The sequence below is a fragment of the Perna viridis genome, chromosome 7, assembly GCF_037379345.1.
Source record: "Perna viridis isolate PV_CMFRI_1.1 ecotype Kerala chromosome 7, ASM3737934v1, whole genome shotgun sequence".
NCBI lineage: Eukaryota > Metazoa > Mollusca > Bivalvia > Mytilida > Mytilidae > Perna > Perna viridis.
The window spans coordinates 38437916-38457617 of record NC_142451.1 but is presented as its reverse complement, the minus strand read 5'-3'; the positions used below and the strand labels follow the sequence as shown (position 1 = coordinate 38457617).

General features: G+C 34.8%; 1 protein-coding gene across 2 annotated transcripts in view; it reads right to left on the bottom strand.

Annotated features, from left to right (window-relative positions):
• Positions 1-6505: 6505 nt before the first annotated feature.
• Positions 6506-19702, bottom strand: part of LOC148612605 (galactosylgalactosylxylosylprotein 3-beta-glucuronosyltransferase 2-like) — a 36319-nt gene continuing 23122 nt past the window's right edge. For both annotated transcript variants that reach the window (XM_088594218.1, XM_088594217.1), the window contains exons 2-6: positions 13943-14052; positions 13053-13489; positions 12100-12186; positions 9238-9441; positions 6506-7252 (exon numbers count right to left, since the gene is read on the bottom strand). In XM_088594218.1, coding sequence (XP_088450344.1) covers positions 7187-7252; positions 9238-9441; positions 12100-12186; positions 13053-13489; positions 13943-14052 — 904 coding nt within the window. In that variant the 3' untranslated portion in view covers positions 6506-7186. The remainder of the gene's footprint in view (positions 7253-9237; positions 9442-12099; positions 12187-13052; positions 13490-13942; positions 14053-19702) is intronic.

Genomic DNA, 19702 nt, shown 5'->3' with positions numbered 1-19702 from the left:
CTGATTCAGGATCCGTCACAACTTGACTAAAAGGACATACCAGGAGTCTGCTCTTTTATCTTGACATACACCTGGAAATAGACGACTCCAGTAGACTGATAAGCGCAACGACTGTGTTTTCAACTCTCTAGTAACCCATTCACTTACACTCCTTGAAACGTTCACGTTTTCCATTTTAGCGTTCGTGCATCGTTTATCGTGTTTACACATCGTTTTGAGTTCGTTTAAACGCACTATAGAAGCGTTCGTTTATTTTTGTACTTTGATTATTTCCTCGATTCAAGTGTTATGTTTATATTATTTACTATTATTAATTTATAAATTATCATTAATTCAATTTTCTATTTTCCCTTACATCATTATTTGTAAATATAATTTTTTATCTTTTGTCTATCGTGCGTTTAATGTTCGTTTAAACGCATGATAGGAGCGTTCTTTAAACGCACGATAGAAGCGTTCGTTTTTCGTGCGTTTAGTGAGCGTTTAGCGTGCGTTTAGGTGTCGTGCGTGCGGGAAACCTAAACGTCTCAAGGAGTGTAATCATCCAAAAATAGAAAATTACAAGTTTTGCTCGAAATTGCAACCATTATGCCGAATATCGGGATATGACTCTGTGAGTACTTGGACAAGGTAATGCTGCCAATATACCAAGTTGTCTGTTCGTAATAATTGTCTGATTGTCCTCTTTGGATTGTTGGACGTCGCGCACAAAGTTGACTCCACGAACGTAACGTTTTCAAATCACGTTTTTCTTTTTTTTTAATTGACCATCAAACGTTACCTTATTTGCAAGCATTTTTTCCTGTTCACTAACTGAATCCATTTTTATATTTTAATTATGTGTGGGTGTTATTAAACGGAGGCTCTCTGATGATTTGTCTTATTGACTTTTATACCATAAATTTCGAAATATGACCTAGTGTCTGCGTACTATTCAACATCAATTGCGGGGTGATTTTATATTATTTCATTGTTTTGAAAATATTTTTTTCCGAACGGCCTTATTTGGAGCACGAGTATGAATCAAATTTATCATAGAAATAATCAAATATCTGCATTTTGCTCTTCTTATAAATAAACACAACCTAAAACAAAATTAAAGTTTATTAACTGTTATTAAAATTTTAGTCGACCTCTCACTCGTCAAGGTAGCACAGTATATTTCTATGGAGGGAATCGTCAATAGAAACTGTTCCGTCGTCACCCAGTTCTAGTTCCAAACATATACGTATACACTACAGAAAGCACGGGAACAATAGCAGGAATACGTTTTATCAGTTTTTGTCCTAGTGGATTTTCGTTCACCATTCCGAAATAATATCCGTGTATTATTTTTGTTCCGGGAGGATAGGTTATCCCCCATTTGTCGGTTGATTTTTTTCTTAGAACCGTCATTTGTTTGCTCGCTTTTACAAGATAATAAAGAACATTAGCATCGTCTGCTTAAACGGAAATCAATGTTCCATTCGACACAAGATCGTAAAGGTGTTCAATGTCATCAGCAACTTCCACTTCTTCTGATTCCTGATCAGCAATTTCTTTAGTCATTTTTAAGATAAAAAAAAGTTGCCAATTTGGTCAATATTCATGCAATCGTCGTAATCTGTATTTAAACATTTTTCACACGTATAGCAGGAAAACTTTCTAATTGTTACTGTTTCTAATTTCGTAGAAAATACTTGGTGAATTCTTTTGATGAGTCGATATGACAGAAAATCCTTCGTGCGCATTTTGAATCATCAGCAGTTTTACAAAGATGTTTTGTTGCAAAGTCATATAAGTAATGTGCACTTTGAATCACATACTGCCCACGAATTACAGACAAATCAACTTGCTTTTTGATGAAACTGCCGGCTGCATCTTGAGGACCACGAGCATGCGAAGTCTCTATAAAGTTTTTATCTACAGTTTTAATATGGGTTTACTTGTACCTCCACGCAACAACTTCTTATATATGGTATACTGTTTTTCCTGACTGTCAGCGTCCGTCATTGCGTCATAACCGATACCTACATTTTGGCAGGTGTAGTTATACTAGGATGAGTTTGATTATCATAGAATGCATTCAAGGGAAACCACTTTTCTTAGGAGAAAAGTGGGGGGGGGGGCTTCGTTGAAAATTATTACATGTAGGCCTATACATGTGTATAGCCTGGGTAGCACGGTGGATATCCGTTACGGATACTTTTCGGTCAATTTACGTTCCGTCATTTCTTTTTGCGCAAGGAACGGACTTTTGATGCACAAATGGACGTGTCATCGCCGGGTAGTGATGTTAATTCGAACCAAGGAAACTACCAGAGGTATAGTTTGTTTATTTTTATTGCACTACGGAACACTGTTATGTCTTGAGCCTTAAAACTGACTGAGTTCATTTTTTTTTTGCTAAAAAGGAAATAACATTTTCTTGCAAGATAATGATGCGTGTCGGTCCTCAACGTGATCCCGGCTTCCTCAATTTTGTAAATTTTAGAAAATACTTAATTAAAGGTGACGCAATTGCAAACTTATGTCAATAAAAACGCAATAATGATGCCAAAAACGAACAATTGAAATAAGAAGATATTGTGATGCGACGAAAACTTGAAGGTGACTGAGGACCGCTTAAATTCCCCAAAGGTCCATGGCAGCGCCCTGGTAAGGGGCGAGGGGGGCGCAAGCGCCTGAGATTTCAGGATTTAAAGGCTGTTTTTTTATAGGTTTTTTTTTTGGTAAATATAAAATCGTTTTTTGAGGGGCGCACGCCTTTCACGCCCCATCTAAATCCGCGCTATGTATACATTGAACTATTCATCAAACGATTCGGTTAATAATAACTCGCAGCGGCGAGATAGTAACTCGCCGTGGCGAGATGATATTTTTATGCATGACTCTAATACGCCTCCGTACAGGAATGATTTTAAAATCTTCATGAAAAAATATAAATGCGGGTTGTTTTTGAAATAATTAACAAAATGTCAGCACTGTAATTTTGTTTAATTTTTGTCTGCGGTCATGATACTCCAGACTTACTAAAATTATGTAAAAAAAATATTACAAAAGAATAAGCTATGACATTTATCGTTTTTTTTTTTCTATAATCATTGTAATCATTGTGTTTGATTTTGCTGTCCTTCGGGGCGCACTGATTCAGATGGCAAATAAAGTTTATTCTATTCTAATCCATTATATATACAATTTACAAAGGAATAAGCTAGGACATATACACATACTAATATGTACTTCCCCGCTGAAATGAGGAATCGTAAAGATTTCTATTCCTGAAGCAATAAAATCCGTTCTCTCTTCAAATAGACAGAAATCATCTTATTTCTCACCATAGTTGCTTATTTTTCTTGAACTTTAGTGTTGAAATGTGGAAGAGTGGTATATTTAGCTATGGAGTGTGTTTTTGTTTCACTATATTTGATTAAACCAAAAAAATCGAATGTAGAATATATTCAGTGCCAGATTTGGAGGTACGGTATGAATGTTAAAAAGCTTGCCGTGAAAAAAACCTGGAAAATACACACTTAAAATTTAAATACAATACATAAATTTATGCTCAAAATATTAAAAAGTTCCGTGGAATATCTGAAGACTTGATATTTGAATAAATCTTTTAATATTTTGGGTTTTTTTTAGTAGGCTGGTGTCACTTACCTCGTGTAACGCTGAAAATACTCGTTTCCTGTGCAAAAAGAAATGACGGAACGGAAATTGACCGAAAAGTACCCGTAACGGATATCCACCGTGGGTAGCGGGATAGCAAATCTTTTTTTACGGATTTTTTACCAATTTTGTTGAATGGTTAGCTTCGATATGATTATTTTAACAGATATTTGTCATGGAGGCTCTTTTCTGGTATAGTGACTTGATCTTGTCCAAAGAAAACATCTATTGGCGCGTATGTGCGCTATCGTGAACTCACTGAAGTTCTTTATCTTTTTTACTATATAGTTTTGTCCTATTTCAGGCCTACCTTGCTTTTTCCATTCAGATTCTGATATTTTGGAATGCCTCCTATCAAGTTTCATATAGTCCTTTCTTTTCTGTCTTTTGTCTTCCTTTTGTCTATTTCTTACGTTATATTCTCTTTAGTCTTTTGCCCCTGCGTTGTCCTTGTATACCCTTGAATTCTCTTTCGCAATTGGTTGATTTTTTTATGGTAGGATTTTCTTTTTTTTGTTGTCTTCTTTTCTGCAATTTGAATTCTTTGTTCAGTCGAAATCTTTCCGCTGATGATAACTTCCTGCTTGCCTGTTGAAAATTTAATTTGTGAATTGCGACGTAAATTCCATGGATGACGTCGATTTTTTCCCCAGAAAACAGACGCATAACAAGACTTTGGACATTTACTTTATCACATATTTAACTTGATTGTTCAACTGATTTCTTTTTATAGTACAAAATAGTATAATATATGAACATTCTCGGAATAAAAATAGATATATGCTAAGACCTTTGAAACGACAAAAGTAAGCGACTGATTCGTGACACTTATCCAGACTGAGTAATTTGCCTTAAAAACGTAATTACTTAAAATTGTAAGAAGACAACTTTAGAAAGTTAAAGGTGTTCGGCCTGAATCATTGAATCAACAATATTTAGCAGAAATTTAAAAAAAACTGCTGAAAAGCACATTTAGAACATGTAAGGTATTTTGAAATATAAAATAGCTGTAACATGTATTTTCTTACCGATTCTTCCATTTTCCAATATTGAACCTCTAAATATCTACTTTTACCCGTGTCGTACACCTTTTCGTTTCGATCACATATTCCGTGGCCATTTATTTTTTTGCATTGAATTTTGTATGACGTCATAGTCCGAATCCGCGAAATTCTATCATTCAAAATTTGGAAAATCCTTCAAGTTTTTTAGAAGTGATGGGCAAAAACTTCTTTTTATTGTCACATATTGTTACAAGTTTCCCGGTATTTTTTTTTACAGCTTTCTGTCTGTTATTTTCATGTTTTATATATAATAATAACGATAACATAATGAGTTGTGGAATAAAATAGTTGGTATTTCTATTTTTTCATGAAAAAAAATGTTCTCCAACATTATTTTTATCATGAGAGCATTAAACTACACGAAATAGCGCAAATTACAGTTGAAGTCAACTTTGTGCGCGACGTCTTAGTTTCAAGATGCCCCTTCCATTCTGCGGACTTCTGATCTTATCGAAGCACCTGATTCGTAAGTTAACGCCCGGTATTTCGTGTGTATTCTTTGTGTGTGTGTGAACTTTTTTGTTTCGTATCTGCCATTTGTAATGTGTTACTTCGTCTGTTGCACCATTTCTTCGGTTTTAAGTCCATGAACTTTCCTTCATGTAACCTTATTGGCTGCCAATAATGTGCATAGTAAAACCGAGAAAATGAATTCATGAGGCAACAACACAAAACCAGTGTCTCGTAAAATCACTGATCCTAAATTTGCTTTGAACAAGAACATTCAAAACAAACAACACATTCTTTTCAACCCAAGACAAGAGCAACATAAGATACATGTACAAGTAGTACAAAGTCACAATTTATCGTATAAGAGCTTCTAAAATGCAAAAGAAACTAAGAGTATTCAGTTGCACCGATTCGTCTGTGAACGAATTTCTCGTACAAAACTTGCTAATTTTTCATTTTTATTTAACAAAAAAAAAAAAAGATAACAAAAATAAATAAATTGCACAAAAATAGCTCATATTCCCACCATTATTGGCGCCACCTAAGAATCGTGCAAATAAAAAAAGTATTTTGTAAACTATTATAAAACTACCAACAAAAGGTATATTTATAGTTTGGAATATAAATGAAAGTCATACAAAAGTAAATTATCATAGAACTAGTCATTTTCGTCGTTACTATCCCCTATCCTGTCATAACTTTTATTGGTTCGCAAATTACAAAATGGTGGACAAACACGTATAGAGAGAGTTTTAAGAAATATTAAATCATCGTGTCTGCATAATTCTTAGGTGGGTCTATACTTAAATATTCATAACTATTATACAATAACATGAAAATCGTGGTCTCAGCTTTACAAAATATAGTTCAGGCGGCACCCTGGTAATGTCTTAACAATCATTCAGTTTTCATCCATTTTAGTTATCACTTAATAACAACCAACATGATCAGTTCAGCAAATCGAAAGTTACGACGTTATTATATAAATTCATGTGAACTTTTCAATATCTTATACCTGGTATATTCGCTATTTCAAAGATTTACATCTCTGTCGCTCACAGTACTTCAACCCGCCTCTTTATGAGAGCTAGTACAGCACAACGGAAATAACTAAGCGGATTTGTAATAAGTAATAATAATGCCTTGTGAAATAAGCTAGCGGAGTAATACACAGCTTGTGAATTTGGAATCGGTTATAGGTCAGCAGAGGAGATCGGTAATTTATCAGTATTACTCCCCAGATACAAATTATGCAATTGACGTCTCGAGATATGTTTTAAGCAATGAAAATGATAAGAGATAACACGGAGACAAAAGGAGTCATTGTTTTGGAAGGAAGATTTTGGATCACTTGTGTATATTTTAATAAATAAAAAACAATGATATGGAAAAAACACATCAAATATATTTTTACCTTGAAAAAAATTCATCTGAAACAATTTTTCAATCAGAAAAAAAACATCTAAAACCAAATGTTTTCGTTCACGGCAGCACGACAGTTTTTGTAACTCCATTTACGTCAAATATAAGATGCATATTCCACTGGGAGATGACCTATTCATGGATCTGTTTTGAAAATTCTAGGACCAAAAAGGTATGATGAAATTTCTAAATCTAGAATGAACATCCGGGTACTATACATGTTCATCCTTGTCTCATTATAAGCAAGAATATGCCTGATGAATGCGTTGAACGACCGACATTCTCTCGTATTCTCTCTGTTATTTAAAGTGGCCTTAGACTATTAAAATTATGATAATTGCAAATGTCAAAGTCGAGATCTGAAACAGCAGTCCCCTATTCGAAGTAACACGAGGTAGTCAGAAATTTCTCCGTTTACCATTGTTTCGGAACTTAATTCTTTACGATCTGAATAAAACAATGTCATATAGTACGTTTCCACAGAAATAGACATCATGCGCATGTCTCATCGTTTTTACGAGTAAAAGTTCTTGTTCAACAAAAAATATTCACAGTAAAAAGAAAGCAACGTTCACCACAATATCTCAAATGTTAGTTAATTAGACCTCTAAGTCACCGTATTTCCATACATTCGGTTTCGCTGTTTTAGTGTGCCAGATCAACACCTGAAATACAATAATATAATATAATCGTGAAATATTCGTAACTTTTTTTTTGCAAATAAATAACGCATATGTATTCTCATAAATCCACGCTGAATTACCACATAAATTAAAGACCTGACCACGCCCGTACCCACACATTGTCTGGAGGTTGAAAGGAAAGCTATATTTATTTTATTTAGCAAAATTGCCCTTAGTAGGCCCCATAGACATTGGCTTGAAAGTCTTGAATTAAGAAGAAATTTACAGCACTATTTTAATATTCAATAAGCTGTACTATTCCATGAGAAAATCATAAAAAGAGTTATTGTCCCACAAAGTATCCTAATTAAACATTTCTGACTATAGTGTTAAGGATCTTGCCAATACATATGAGCTTTAAAAGAAGTGACAAATGCCCCTTCTATAATTTTTAGATGAAACCATTATACCGGTACATATACCGATAGTCTATTTAGAGCAAGTTAAATAGTTATTTTCAGGAAAAATGGTTGGTCTTCTTTTGACTGTATAACTATTACCCCTTAAGTAGTAAAATGGACAATATTCCATAAATATTTAAATCTAGGTTTCATATAAATATAAAAATGTTTCAATTTTCCAGTTAACTACCTAATCATTCATTAAAAAAAGACCAACCCTCCCCCTTGAAGTTAACTGTTTTATTTGCTGCAATAAAACCCGTTTTAAGAAGCTTTTTCAAACCATGTAAGTTATCATTAATTTAAAGCACAGTTTGTAACTCCGTGAAATTGGTAAATGAAAATATTTGAAGAAAATCTTTCCAAGGTTCCTCGCGGCAAAAATTTTCTGAGCTAGTAGTCATGTAACTCAATCTGGCTTAAGTCTTGTAAAATGATATTCTAATTCATTCCACTACCTTTAATATTGTGGGGCACTGAAAAACCACCCATCCATTGATGGTTATATAAATATTTTCCTTTATTATTGTAACAATTTTAGAATATAACATAATTGTGGTTTTTAAACAGACAATAATATGCTACTTATCGAGAGGAAATTCCAATCTGTAGACACAATACTACTAAGCAGTCAAGGTTCTTCAATCTGGATATTAATAACCTGGAATTCTATTTTCCAACTTTAAGCCCGGTGTCATATTAATATGAGTCCAGTCGGATACAAAATGTTATCTTTCAGGGTCTGGTTGAACCCAGGACTATGCGACACAGGATTACTATTGGACCTTTTATTGCCTTAGCAACCCGTTTTTCAATTGCTCCGGGTTAATGAATTGCTCACCGCGGAAGAAGTCTGTTCCTAACCTTTTAGGCTTTATGAATATTAAATGATGTAGCTATTTGTTGCAAAAATCTATCATGAATAATTAAAAAAAGACAAATTTCAAAAGCTTCAAAAAAGTAGTTTACACCATTAAATCTTTAAAATCTTGCCCATGAAGTTCATTTATATCACACTGTTGTTTTCATGTTATGGTTTTTTTTTTTTTGGTTTTTTTTATTAATATAACTTGTACATGCACGTCGAAAAAAAATATGCTAATCCTCATAAGATTTCAGATCACAAGTAATAGAAATAACGGTGCAGATCCAAATTCAATAACATGAAAAAAAATCCTGGACAAGGAGCTAAGGATCGTGACAGAAGCAGGGGAAAAATCTTGGATAAGGAGCTAAAGGATCGTGACAGAAAGAAGAAAAAATCCTGGACAAAGCGGTAAGGATCGTGACAGAAACAATTAAAAATGAAAAAAAAAAATGATCTTATAGTCCCTCCCTGGAATGAAATTCTTAAGGGTAGAAAACTCTGCCGAAAACTTTTTTGCATTCTAAAGAAAAAAAATTCTTAACATATTCAGAGATACGGAGATCAGACAATGTTCATTTCAAATTGCAAGTCAGACTTCCTAGAGTATTGTGAGATTGGAAGGTTTTTACATGCATGTTTAAGATTTTTCCAATTTGCCTCGTCCTTTCAAAGTACTGTACCAAACTACTGAATCATACCTTAGTACAATTATCCGCCAAAGGTTCTATTTCTTCCAGTGTACAACATTTTTCCAAGAATGCTGTCTCTTGCCAACCTACTTCTCCAGAAAGGTCAAATCTCATCGGGTGATAATCCCACAACACTTTGGCATTGATGGCGAAACCCGCCATGTCGATGGCAAATTTTCTAGATGTCGCTTTCCATGCATCAAACTTAATCACCTGAATAAAAAATAGTAAAATCAAGTTCAATATCAACTGATAAGGACAAAACAATAAAATAGTCTTGTTTCCTGTGAAAACACAGAGTAAGTAGGTAGGGAAATCATTTTATTTCTTTAAAAATATTTTCATTGAGTAAATGGGGAAACAATCTATATTTTAACGGTGCTTGAGCTAAAAGGACCATAAAGTGTTAAAAAAGGTAAGGTAGCAAAATTTTGGCCTTAAATAATAATTGAATAAACCTTAACAAATTACTAAAAGCGACCCCGTCACCATAGCTTGCTGAACTTCCGCTTCCAGATTCCGGTTAATTTTCCGGTATATTTCAACACAAATGAGCAGTATAAAATTGCCACCGATCAAAATAGGTAAAATCAGTAGACAAAACGGTAGTGAAGATATGAACAATAATAAAATAAAATAAAAAGAACAATGAAAATAACAATAAAAAGTATGTAAAGTTTCAAAAAGTCTTTGTGTGGATGGTGCGTCAAGTTCAAGATCAAATAATAGTAAAATCTACAAAAAATTAATTTTTAGGCACATGAAAATCCAATATAAATACGATATGTTCGTCAAAAACAGAACAGTTTTCAATAAGATGTGGATATCAGAAATAAAACATTTTTAGGCAGCGTATGAGACGTTCATGTGTATTTAAAAAGTCAGAATAGACGCTACTAGCCCTGGCATACCTTAACAACTGAGAAATATAATTACCATATGCAGGGGAAGCTGGCATATTACTGTACAAGAAAGGGACACTTGTAATTTTTTCAATCAAAATCGTCTCGTTTGTCATATATTTTTGTATTAATATGACTACTGTCGTCAAATTCGATCTCGAGATGAAGCTCTAAAATGGCACAAAGGAACTGTGTCAGTTGTCTTTTTTAAGTTCTAGTTCAGGTGGATACATACACGGATCTAGACCATTTAATCTTTTATTTTTCACAAGATTCTGATTCATAAGATTAAAGAAACAGATCAGCTAGGAGAGGGGCATAGTTAATTCCTATTGGAATGCCGATACTTAGCTGAAAATTGTCCCTCCAAAAGTTACAAATACTTTGTCGAAATGAACGTAGTTATGCTGAAACCAGTATCGGATCTCTTTTCTAAAATCTGGTAAAAGGAAAGTTCAGTTTGGAAAACTGTTAATATTGAGAACAGTACTATAATAACTGACTACGTACTTTCGACATTTTTATAACGACATTAAAAATATATTTATTCTAAAATAGCTTAGAAGTTAATAAAATAGACACAAAACACATATGCTAATTAGATTGGTATTTTTCTGCATCTTGAAATCAGTAATTGACTCATACTTTCCCCCACCACAATGCTGGATCTCATCTTTCCCAATGGAACGCCGTAACTGTCTTACTGGTCAATAATATTTATATGCGGTGCTGTTTTCTTTATATTCGATACTTTATTTATATGCGGTTGTATTATCTTTATATGTAGTGGTTGTATCTTAATATGCGATGGTTTTACCTTTATATTCGGTGGGTTTACCATTATATGCGGTGGATTTATCTTTATATGAAGTGGATTTATCTTTATATGCAATGGATTTACCTTTATATGCGGTGGCTTCATCTTCATATGCGGTGGTTTTATTTATATATGTGGTGTATTTTTCTATATCAGCACCCTTCTTTATATGCTGTTTATACGACTTTATATGCTGTTCAAACTTCATTATACATGTATGCTGTAAAAAAGCTTTGATTATCTTAATGCAAGGCTTAAATGATCGGAACTTTTAAACGTGATCAATTTTGTACAGCACATTGTAAAAAAAAAATCGAGGAAATTTTGCAATAATTAGGCTTCGAGAACCTTATAGAATCATTTTAAAGGAAAAAATAAAACCTGACATTATTGGACATCTATCTATTTCTCAAATAGAATAGTTAGGTGTAAAGGATTGATCGGAAATGATGAAAATACGTCTGAAATATTTGCCTTATGGAAGTCGAAACCAAGTAAAAAAGGTGAAAATTTCACTTTGATGACGTTAGTTTAAACATATTTATTAAGTTATTTGCATATTTTAACACCAAGTCAAAACAATAGAATGAAATGAACTATAGCAAATTTAGCAAATTAATTAATTTCAAGTAATTCTTTAGGAATCTCGAAATTTTCACCTCTTCACCTACTTGGTTTTGACTTCCATATGGCAAGTATTTCAGACGTAATTTCATCATTTGCGATCTATCCTTTACACCTTACTGTTCTATTTGAGAAATAGATAGATGTCCAATAATGTCGGGTGTTATTTTGTTATTTTTTCCTTTAAAATAATTCTACAAGATTCTCGAAGCCTAGTTAATGCAAAATTTCCTCGATTTTTTTCACAATGTGCTGCACAAAATTGACCAAGTTTAAAAGTTCCGAACATTTAAGCCTTTTTACAGCATATAAAGAAGAGTGCTGATGTAGAAAATACACCGCATATATAAATAAAACTACCGCATATACATGTAAAGATGAAACCACCGCATATAAAGATGAAGCCACCGCATATAAAGGTAAATCCACTGCATATAAAGATAAATCCACCGCATATAAAGATAAAGCCACCGCATATAAAGGTAAAACCACCGCATATAAAGGTATGATAATCTGTATTATACTTACTCTCCCATCCTTTAGGATGGGCGCTTCAAATGTTCTACCACCAGAAAACCCAACCGGCCACATAGAGAGCTTTTTTGTGTTCCTCATCTAAAAAAAGTTTTTAACACTTTAATAACGTTTGACAATTTTTTTTTTATTTCAAAAAGAGGTTGTTAAAAAGGTTTCTACAATTTGTTTTCTAATATCAAAGTCATTTTTATACATGTAATGACAAACTAAGAAGCCGGTACTGTCTCATACGATTTAAGGATCACTGTAAATTGTTTAGTTTGTTTGTTTGTTTGTTGGGGTTTAACGTCCGAGCAGCAATATTTCAGCTATATTCAGACGATGAACATGATATGGGTGATAAAATGAACATGAAATGATGAAATGAAAAAGGGATAGGACACATGGACAATGGGTCAACAAATATTGATTGCCACTGGAAATAGGGAGAGGTGGGTAGGGTCGGGCAATTTAGCCTCCTCTGGTGGAGCCCTATGGTTCCTACTCCGGAAGAATGCCACAGTAAAGTTCTTTAACGTGCGAGGAACGTGGCATCTTTCCCAACACGGTGCACCACTATGGTTTGCGGTCAGGTTTTCCGTATTATAGCCTGACAACCCCAGCATGTAACACACCAGGGGTACCCCATTCCACCACCTGGGGCACACATCCCAGTTGCTCTGTGGGCAAAGCGCCCTAGCCCCCGTCTAGGGTTCTGAGCACTATTTAGTCGCCTTTTACGACAAGCTTAGCTCTGCTGCAGGCCTATTCTTTTAACACCCGGACCTGCACGGGGCTACTTTGTTTAGAAATAAATTTGCTGATTTTTAAAAATGTTACTTTTGCAAGCATTAAATTTAAAAGTATTTTTCGTTTCATATAATTTTTCATGGAAAGGCCATAAATAGAGTGCTTTTTTTATCGACCAGAGAGATTATGGTTGGGTGTAGTATTTTAGGGCTTACCTCCTGAAAGATTTTTGTGTTGTAAGCGTTGTCGTCGTCGGCAAAATAAACAACAGCACTAGAACTATATCTATGGTGTTCCATTATCCACTGAAGAGCTGTATTTCTCTGTTCTGCTCCTTTTAAACGTTTAGTTGTATTTTTAGATCTCTGTTTTGAGAGATACGTGAACGACATCCCGGAAGATTCCAGAAGTTCTTGAACACGCTGGTTGGTTGATTTAAAATCCTCCACCACAATCCAGTGAAGGTTCTTAACAATACTTAGAGTATTTGAAAGACGAGTTAGTTCGGCTATTTGAGTTAGTCTGTAATACGTTGGTGTGATTACAAAAATAATCGGAAGTTGGGTTTCAACAGGAAGTAAAGCTCCCGTAAGTTTCCTATTCGCTGCATACCAATACTGTCTCACATTTTCCTGACTAATATATTGTCTTCCTATTGTGGCAATAAAAATAACATTACTTTTTAATGCAAATTTATCATTTTCACAAACGCAAAAAAAACATCAAACATCATTTATTGATTGAAAACCAAAATTACGATCGATATCATGTAATTGGAGGGTGGAAAAGGGGTGGGGATACGAGGGTAAAGGGTGAGTAATGGTGGGGAAGGGGACGGAGAAAGCCGTTTGAAAGGGCGTGGAACGTGGAGTAAAAAATACCGGAAGAAGGGAATATGGTTTAGAACCACGCGGGGTAAAATGAAAGGGGACGGGAAGCGGTTGTCAGGCGGTGGTCTAAGGTAAGGGAAGCGGGAGTGAAGTACCCCATTTCCATCCCTCTACTATAGCCGATTAACATTCTTGTAATGAATCATTGCTATGGCCATGGATGTGAAAGTAGATACTATGAACATCTGACGCTGTCTTAAGCCAGAGGAACTTACCAGGTACGATATTCTGCACAGATAGATACCACAGTAAGAAAGGAAGAGATATAACGATTCCAAGTACTTTAAAACTGTTTAAAACAGACTTGATCTTTAAATGCATCATCCTGAAACAGAAAAAAAGTTCGAGGCACTCAGTAACTCTGAAATAGAAAGTCTGTTGAGATTTATACACAGTAACTTCGGTAAATGATAAAACATAAATGAACTCTATTTCATATGTTTAAAGTGTAACCAAGGGAACCAAGGTTATACAGTAATCAAAAGAATGTAATCCAGGGACAAAGACCAGACATGGAAAACAGACATACACAACAGAGAACATAAAGCAATTAAAATCATACATACAAAGTAACAACAGCAAATGAGCAACTCGGACTAAATTCTAAAAACTAGGAGCATGGACCAGGTGCATTAAACTCATGTGTTGTGAAATACGTTTTCACATATATTAATTATCCTAAAGTATTTTGGGAAGACAAAAATATACTTAGGGATAATGGTTTAGCATTGTCTTACCATTTAAGTTATTAATTATTACCATTTTAACAGAAGTCTGTCGCTGTTTTGACGTCTACATTTTCCGCCAAAGAAGAGTTATCGTTCTTTTGGCGTACATTAATTTTATACCAGGTCTGGTTAGAGGCTAAAAACCACTAATTCCACTTCCCATAGGCTTCTATGCTAATTTCACAATATTCAATGGCTTCTCTGGACTTCACCTTAACTTTAACCCGCAGAGGACTATATATCAGCATGATTCTACATATGTCAGCTCACAATCCTCAGAATGGCATGTGGGGTTAGCAGACTTGCAGTGCAGTACTGGTCACCGGAAGTGAAGTGTCTATAAATAGCATGGGAAATCCCAGTGTTTTCACAAGATAGGGGTATATTTAGAAATCATTATGGAGATTAGGCTTCACATCACAAGAAGCAAAATGCACCTATAAAATGTACAGAAATGTTTTTCCTTTCAGAAACTGTTTAAATTTTTCAAATGAGATGAGAACTTCTTTCACAGCACTATGAGGAACAGGAGTAATTTCTGCGTAGGACTATTTTTGCGTACGTTCCAAATGCTCATTGGTTGAATTGGTGGTCTGTAACCTAGATGCGGGTTTAAATTCCGTGTTTTGAGTAAATTAGTCTTGTTATAGAATATTGTTGTATAGTTATGTTTTATTCGTTCTGCATATTTGTCAGTTGCGTCAGGGTTGTGAACGTCTTTTATTCTGCGAAATTAGTGTATTGCGGGAAATTTCATGCGTTGTCGTCAACAATCTGACGTTGGTGTTTCTACTGAAAACAAAGTTGGGAATTCGAAATTCGACTGTTCCAGGGATCGGCTGTGTCGTTCCCTTGACCTGTTTATTTGTCACATTTGGACTTGTGGATATTTATATAGTCAACGGTAAGCTTTATAGCTCTTTTTATACACATCTTCCTATATTTCAAGTGTTTTTAGACGGTGAATTCCGTAACGCTTTTCCTTGAAGGTGTTGTTTTTGTTAGCCCCACCCCGGCCTAGATTTGATATTTTATTATTATCACTGATAATTATTTAGTGTTATATTTATATTTTTGTCTAAATTACTGACATTATGCAGGTTCTTTGACTTGGTAACGGAATTTGTATATTGTTTTTGGATTGTCAAAATTATATTCCTGCATAATAAACTATTCATTTTTATACGTGTTACATGCAGCTTCTACGCTCATCAGTTTCTGATAATTTCGTAGACTTCCGCTCGGTTTCCTAGTTTTACAATATTGGTGGCAGCGGTGTACGTACCCAGTTCTCATCAGTTTGTGTAGCTATATTTGACTGACGATTTTTGTAAAATAGTAGTTGCTGCATGGTTTTTCATTGCTGAAGGACTGAATTGTTTGATGCAATACCTCTTAACTGGAACGTGAATTCGTTTAGTTGAGAGTAAATTTGACTTTTTTGTATTCGGAAACTGAATAGTTTTGAATACGTTTGGGTAGAGAATTCTACCATAGTTTTTTTTAAAGAGAATTAGTTGTAGAAATTGAACAGTAAAATAGTTCAATAACTATGGCGGATAGTCCTGTGGCTCATTCTAGTTCTCGTGCTGGTGTTGTTACTAGATCTCAGTTTTCAAAAAAGGGGGAAAATATAGTATATGAGATGGCAAACTTTGACAATATTTCCCAAGCTGAGATATCACAGTTGGTAAGTAGTCACAGTAGTGGATCACTTCATGAGAGATGTTTAAGTGAAGGTGCATTAAATATAACCAGTTCTGGGGTAAATACAGAGTCTAGTGATGTTAGACAAGAGAATATGAAGCTCAAACAGCAGTTATCAGATGTAAGTAATCAACTAGCTCAGACAGAAGATAGTCTAGAACATGCTGAGCACGATGTAGCAGAGACAAAAAGAGAACTTTTTGACACTATGCAGAGTTTGTTGAAGGTTACAAAAGACGTGTCAAATTATGAAAAGCTCTTGAATGATGCAAATGTGCAAAATTGTCATTTGAAACAAGACATTGAGAAGGTAAAAACTGAGAAAATCAGGTTGCAGTACGACATGAAAAAAGATCTTGACCAGGTAAAGAATGAAAATGTCAAACTAGAATACGAGATGAAAAACAAAGATTCAGAGATACGTCTGACATTAGAGTTGAGAAATGTGTCAAGGGCAGGTAATTGGAGTGCCACTGAGAATAGTAACTCAGCATTACAGAGAAACGCTGGTGCACAGAGGGTAGATTATGGTCACGGAAATGAGTTTTATGATACTAGGGGTTACATTCAGACAGGTATGGGTAACCATAGTAGCTGTATTAGCAGTTACGAAACCATAGGAACTAAACCTTCATCCTCATGGGATTCAGGTAGTGTTAGTCATTCAGAGGAACCCAAGTTCAGACTGCCAAATTTTAATGGTAAAAGTGATTTTCAGAGTTATTGGGCTATCTTTGAGATTGGAATAAAAAAGTTCAATTGGGACAATGACAAGCAATTAGAACATCTTATGTGTAGCTTAAAAGATGAAGCTTTGATATTTGTGACCAAATTGCCTGTACCTGTAAAAGGTAATATCAGAAACCTTTATACTGCACTGGACCAGAGATATGGTGATTTTCTGTTACCTGAGCACTATCGGGAACAGTTAAATCGGGTAAAAAAGAACAGTAAAGAAACCATGATTGAGTATGCAACCAGAGTAGAGGAGATGGTGAATAAGGCATATCCAGAACTAAGTCCACCTCATTTAGTGACCACACTTACTATTGAGCACATTTTAAGAGGGTTGATAGATCAGAACCTATCATATGAGGTAAGAACAAAACAACCAAAGACGATTGATGAAACCTTGCAACTCATAACCTGGCATGAGTGTTGTAGAAATGGAAACGAACGCCAATTGAGTATAAGGCAAATAGAGGAAGATGACTCTGATGAAATTAGAAAGGTTGGTAACAGTAAGCAATTTGTCACAGAAGACAAATTCAAAGAGGTAAAGAATCAGATAAGCAATTTAACGGGTGAAATAAGTAAATTAGCTGCTACATTGCAACAAAATGGTGCTAACAGAGGTAATACAGAAAGTCGTGAGGAAAAAAGGGCACGATACACTGAAATTACTTGTTATAAATGCAATGAAAAGGGTCATACAAGCAGATTTTGTCCTCAAAACAAGGAGAAAAGAGGTAACCCAAGACAGAGTAATGATGATAAGAAAAACAGGATCAAAGAAAATTATGGTAAATGCAAAGGCAAGAATGTGAGTGCTGATGATAAGTCTTTAAACTATAAAAAAAGACTTAGCCCAGGTAACTACTGATGGAAATGAACCTTTGACACATGGCTTGGATAATTGTTCAGGGGTGGTTTTCCATCTAGTGTGAAAACTGTTGTTGATACTCCCACTGTTCCTACTGAGGAGGAAACATTCTCTAGTGTTCTAGTGAATGATAGTAGTAATTCAAAGCCTTCAGGGGTTTTGGAATTAGCTGATGAAAATCCTTGTAAATTTGTTGATTTTGATGGTGAACTGGGTGATGCAGATATTGTTATAGATAGAGTTAGAGCAGTTACATTGAAGGTTCCTGTTGTCATTAATGGTGCAATGGTTAATGCTGTTGTCGGTACAGGGGCAGAGGTGACTGTTATGAGCAAGTCTGCTTATTATCGAATTCCTGAGGTAAATCGTCCATGTCTTTATCAGGCTCGGAGAAACCTGGTTATAGCAGAGGCTGGAAGGAAAATGAGTACTTCAGGTGTTGCTGATGTTTCAGTACAAATTGGTTCTCTACAATTTGATTGGTCATTTTATGACCCAATAGGGGACGATATACTACTTGGTTGTGACGTTATTGATGACAAGGATATCACCATAAATACAAGGAGAGGTTTGCAAGTTGAAGGAGAGTGGGTTAATTGTGATGTCACTCGTCGAGCTGATAAAGTTGCACGTGTACTTTTAAAGGAAACGGTGATTATTCCTCCTAACAGTTAAGTTATTCTACCAGGTCGTAGTGTTAACTACGAAGTTTTGGATACTAGATATTGTAGTATTGAGCCTCTATTTGAAGATGACAGGAATTTGTTGGTTGCTAGATGTTTAGTAGACCCTTATCAGAAAACTGTACCAGTTCGCATTGTAAATCTTGAGAATACTCCTATCAAAATTAAGAAAAACTATTTGATTGGCGAGTTACATCCTGTAGTGCATTTTGAAAATATTGATTCTGAGGTCAAGAATGAAACTTCAATGTATGATAATTCAATTTCTAATTCTATTAATCAACTGAATATATTTGATCCTGGTATTCCTTTGATTCCTGATGAGTGGAAATGTAGTAAAATTTCTTCAGATTGTTTTGCTAATGAAGGAAATTTGGCCGAAGTTCCTAAATTACCAGAACATCTTGTTGAGTTGTTTGATAAAAGTGCAGAGAAACTTGTTGATCAAAAACACAAGGTTAAGTTAGTTGAGGTTTTGTTGAATAATTCTAATGCCTTTGCTAAAAACAAATTAGATCTTGATTCTTGCTCAGTTATTTCACATAAAATTGATACCTCAGGGGCAAGGCCTGTTAGACAGTCTTTAAGAAGGACACCTCAAGGTTTTGAAGGTGAGGAGGAAAAATATTTGCAAGATCAAATTGCCAATGGAGTTGTTGTGCCATCTAAATCTAGTTGGGCCTCACCTGTGTGCTTAGTTAGAAAAAAAGATATGTCAGTAAATGGTGTATAGATTATAGACGTCTTAATGATTGTACTATTAAAGATGCCTATCCCTTACCACAAATTTCTATGTGCTTAGATTGTCTTGCTGATGCAAATGTTTTTTCTGTGATGGATTTACAGTCTGGCTATTGGCAACTTGAAGTGGCACCTGAAGATCGGCACAAAACGGCCTTTATTACAAAATATGGTCTGTTTGAATACACCAAAATGCCTTTTGGTCTTTGTAATGCCCCCTCAACGTTCCAAAGATGTATGGAGTTAATATTTAGAGGCATGCAGTGGAAGACCCTTTTAATATATCTTGATATCATTTTATATAGTTCAAATCTTGATGAACATTTTTGTCAAATTGAATGAAGTTCTGTCTCGCTTGAAAAATACTCGGTTTCCTAGTTTTACAATACATGTAATAACGGCTTACAGATGAAACACCACCCTGACACCGACATAGTGGTGAATCCAGAGGAAAAGCAGGCCGTTGGCACCCCCTTTTTCTTGGAAAGTTTGTCATTTCCATGTGATAAATTT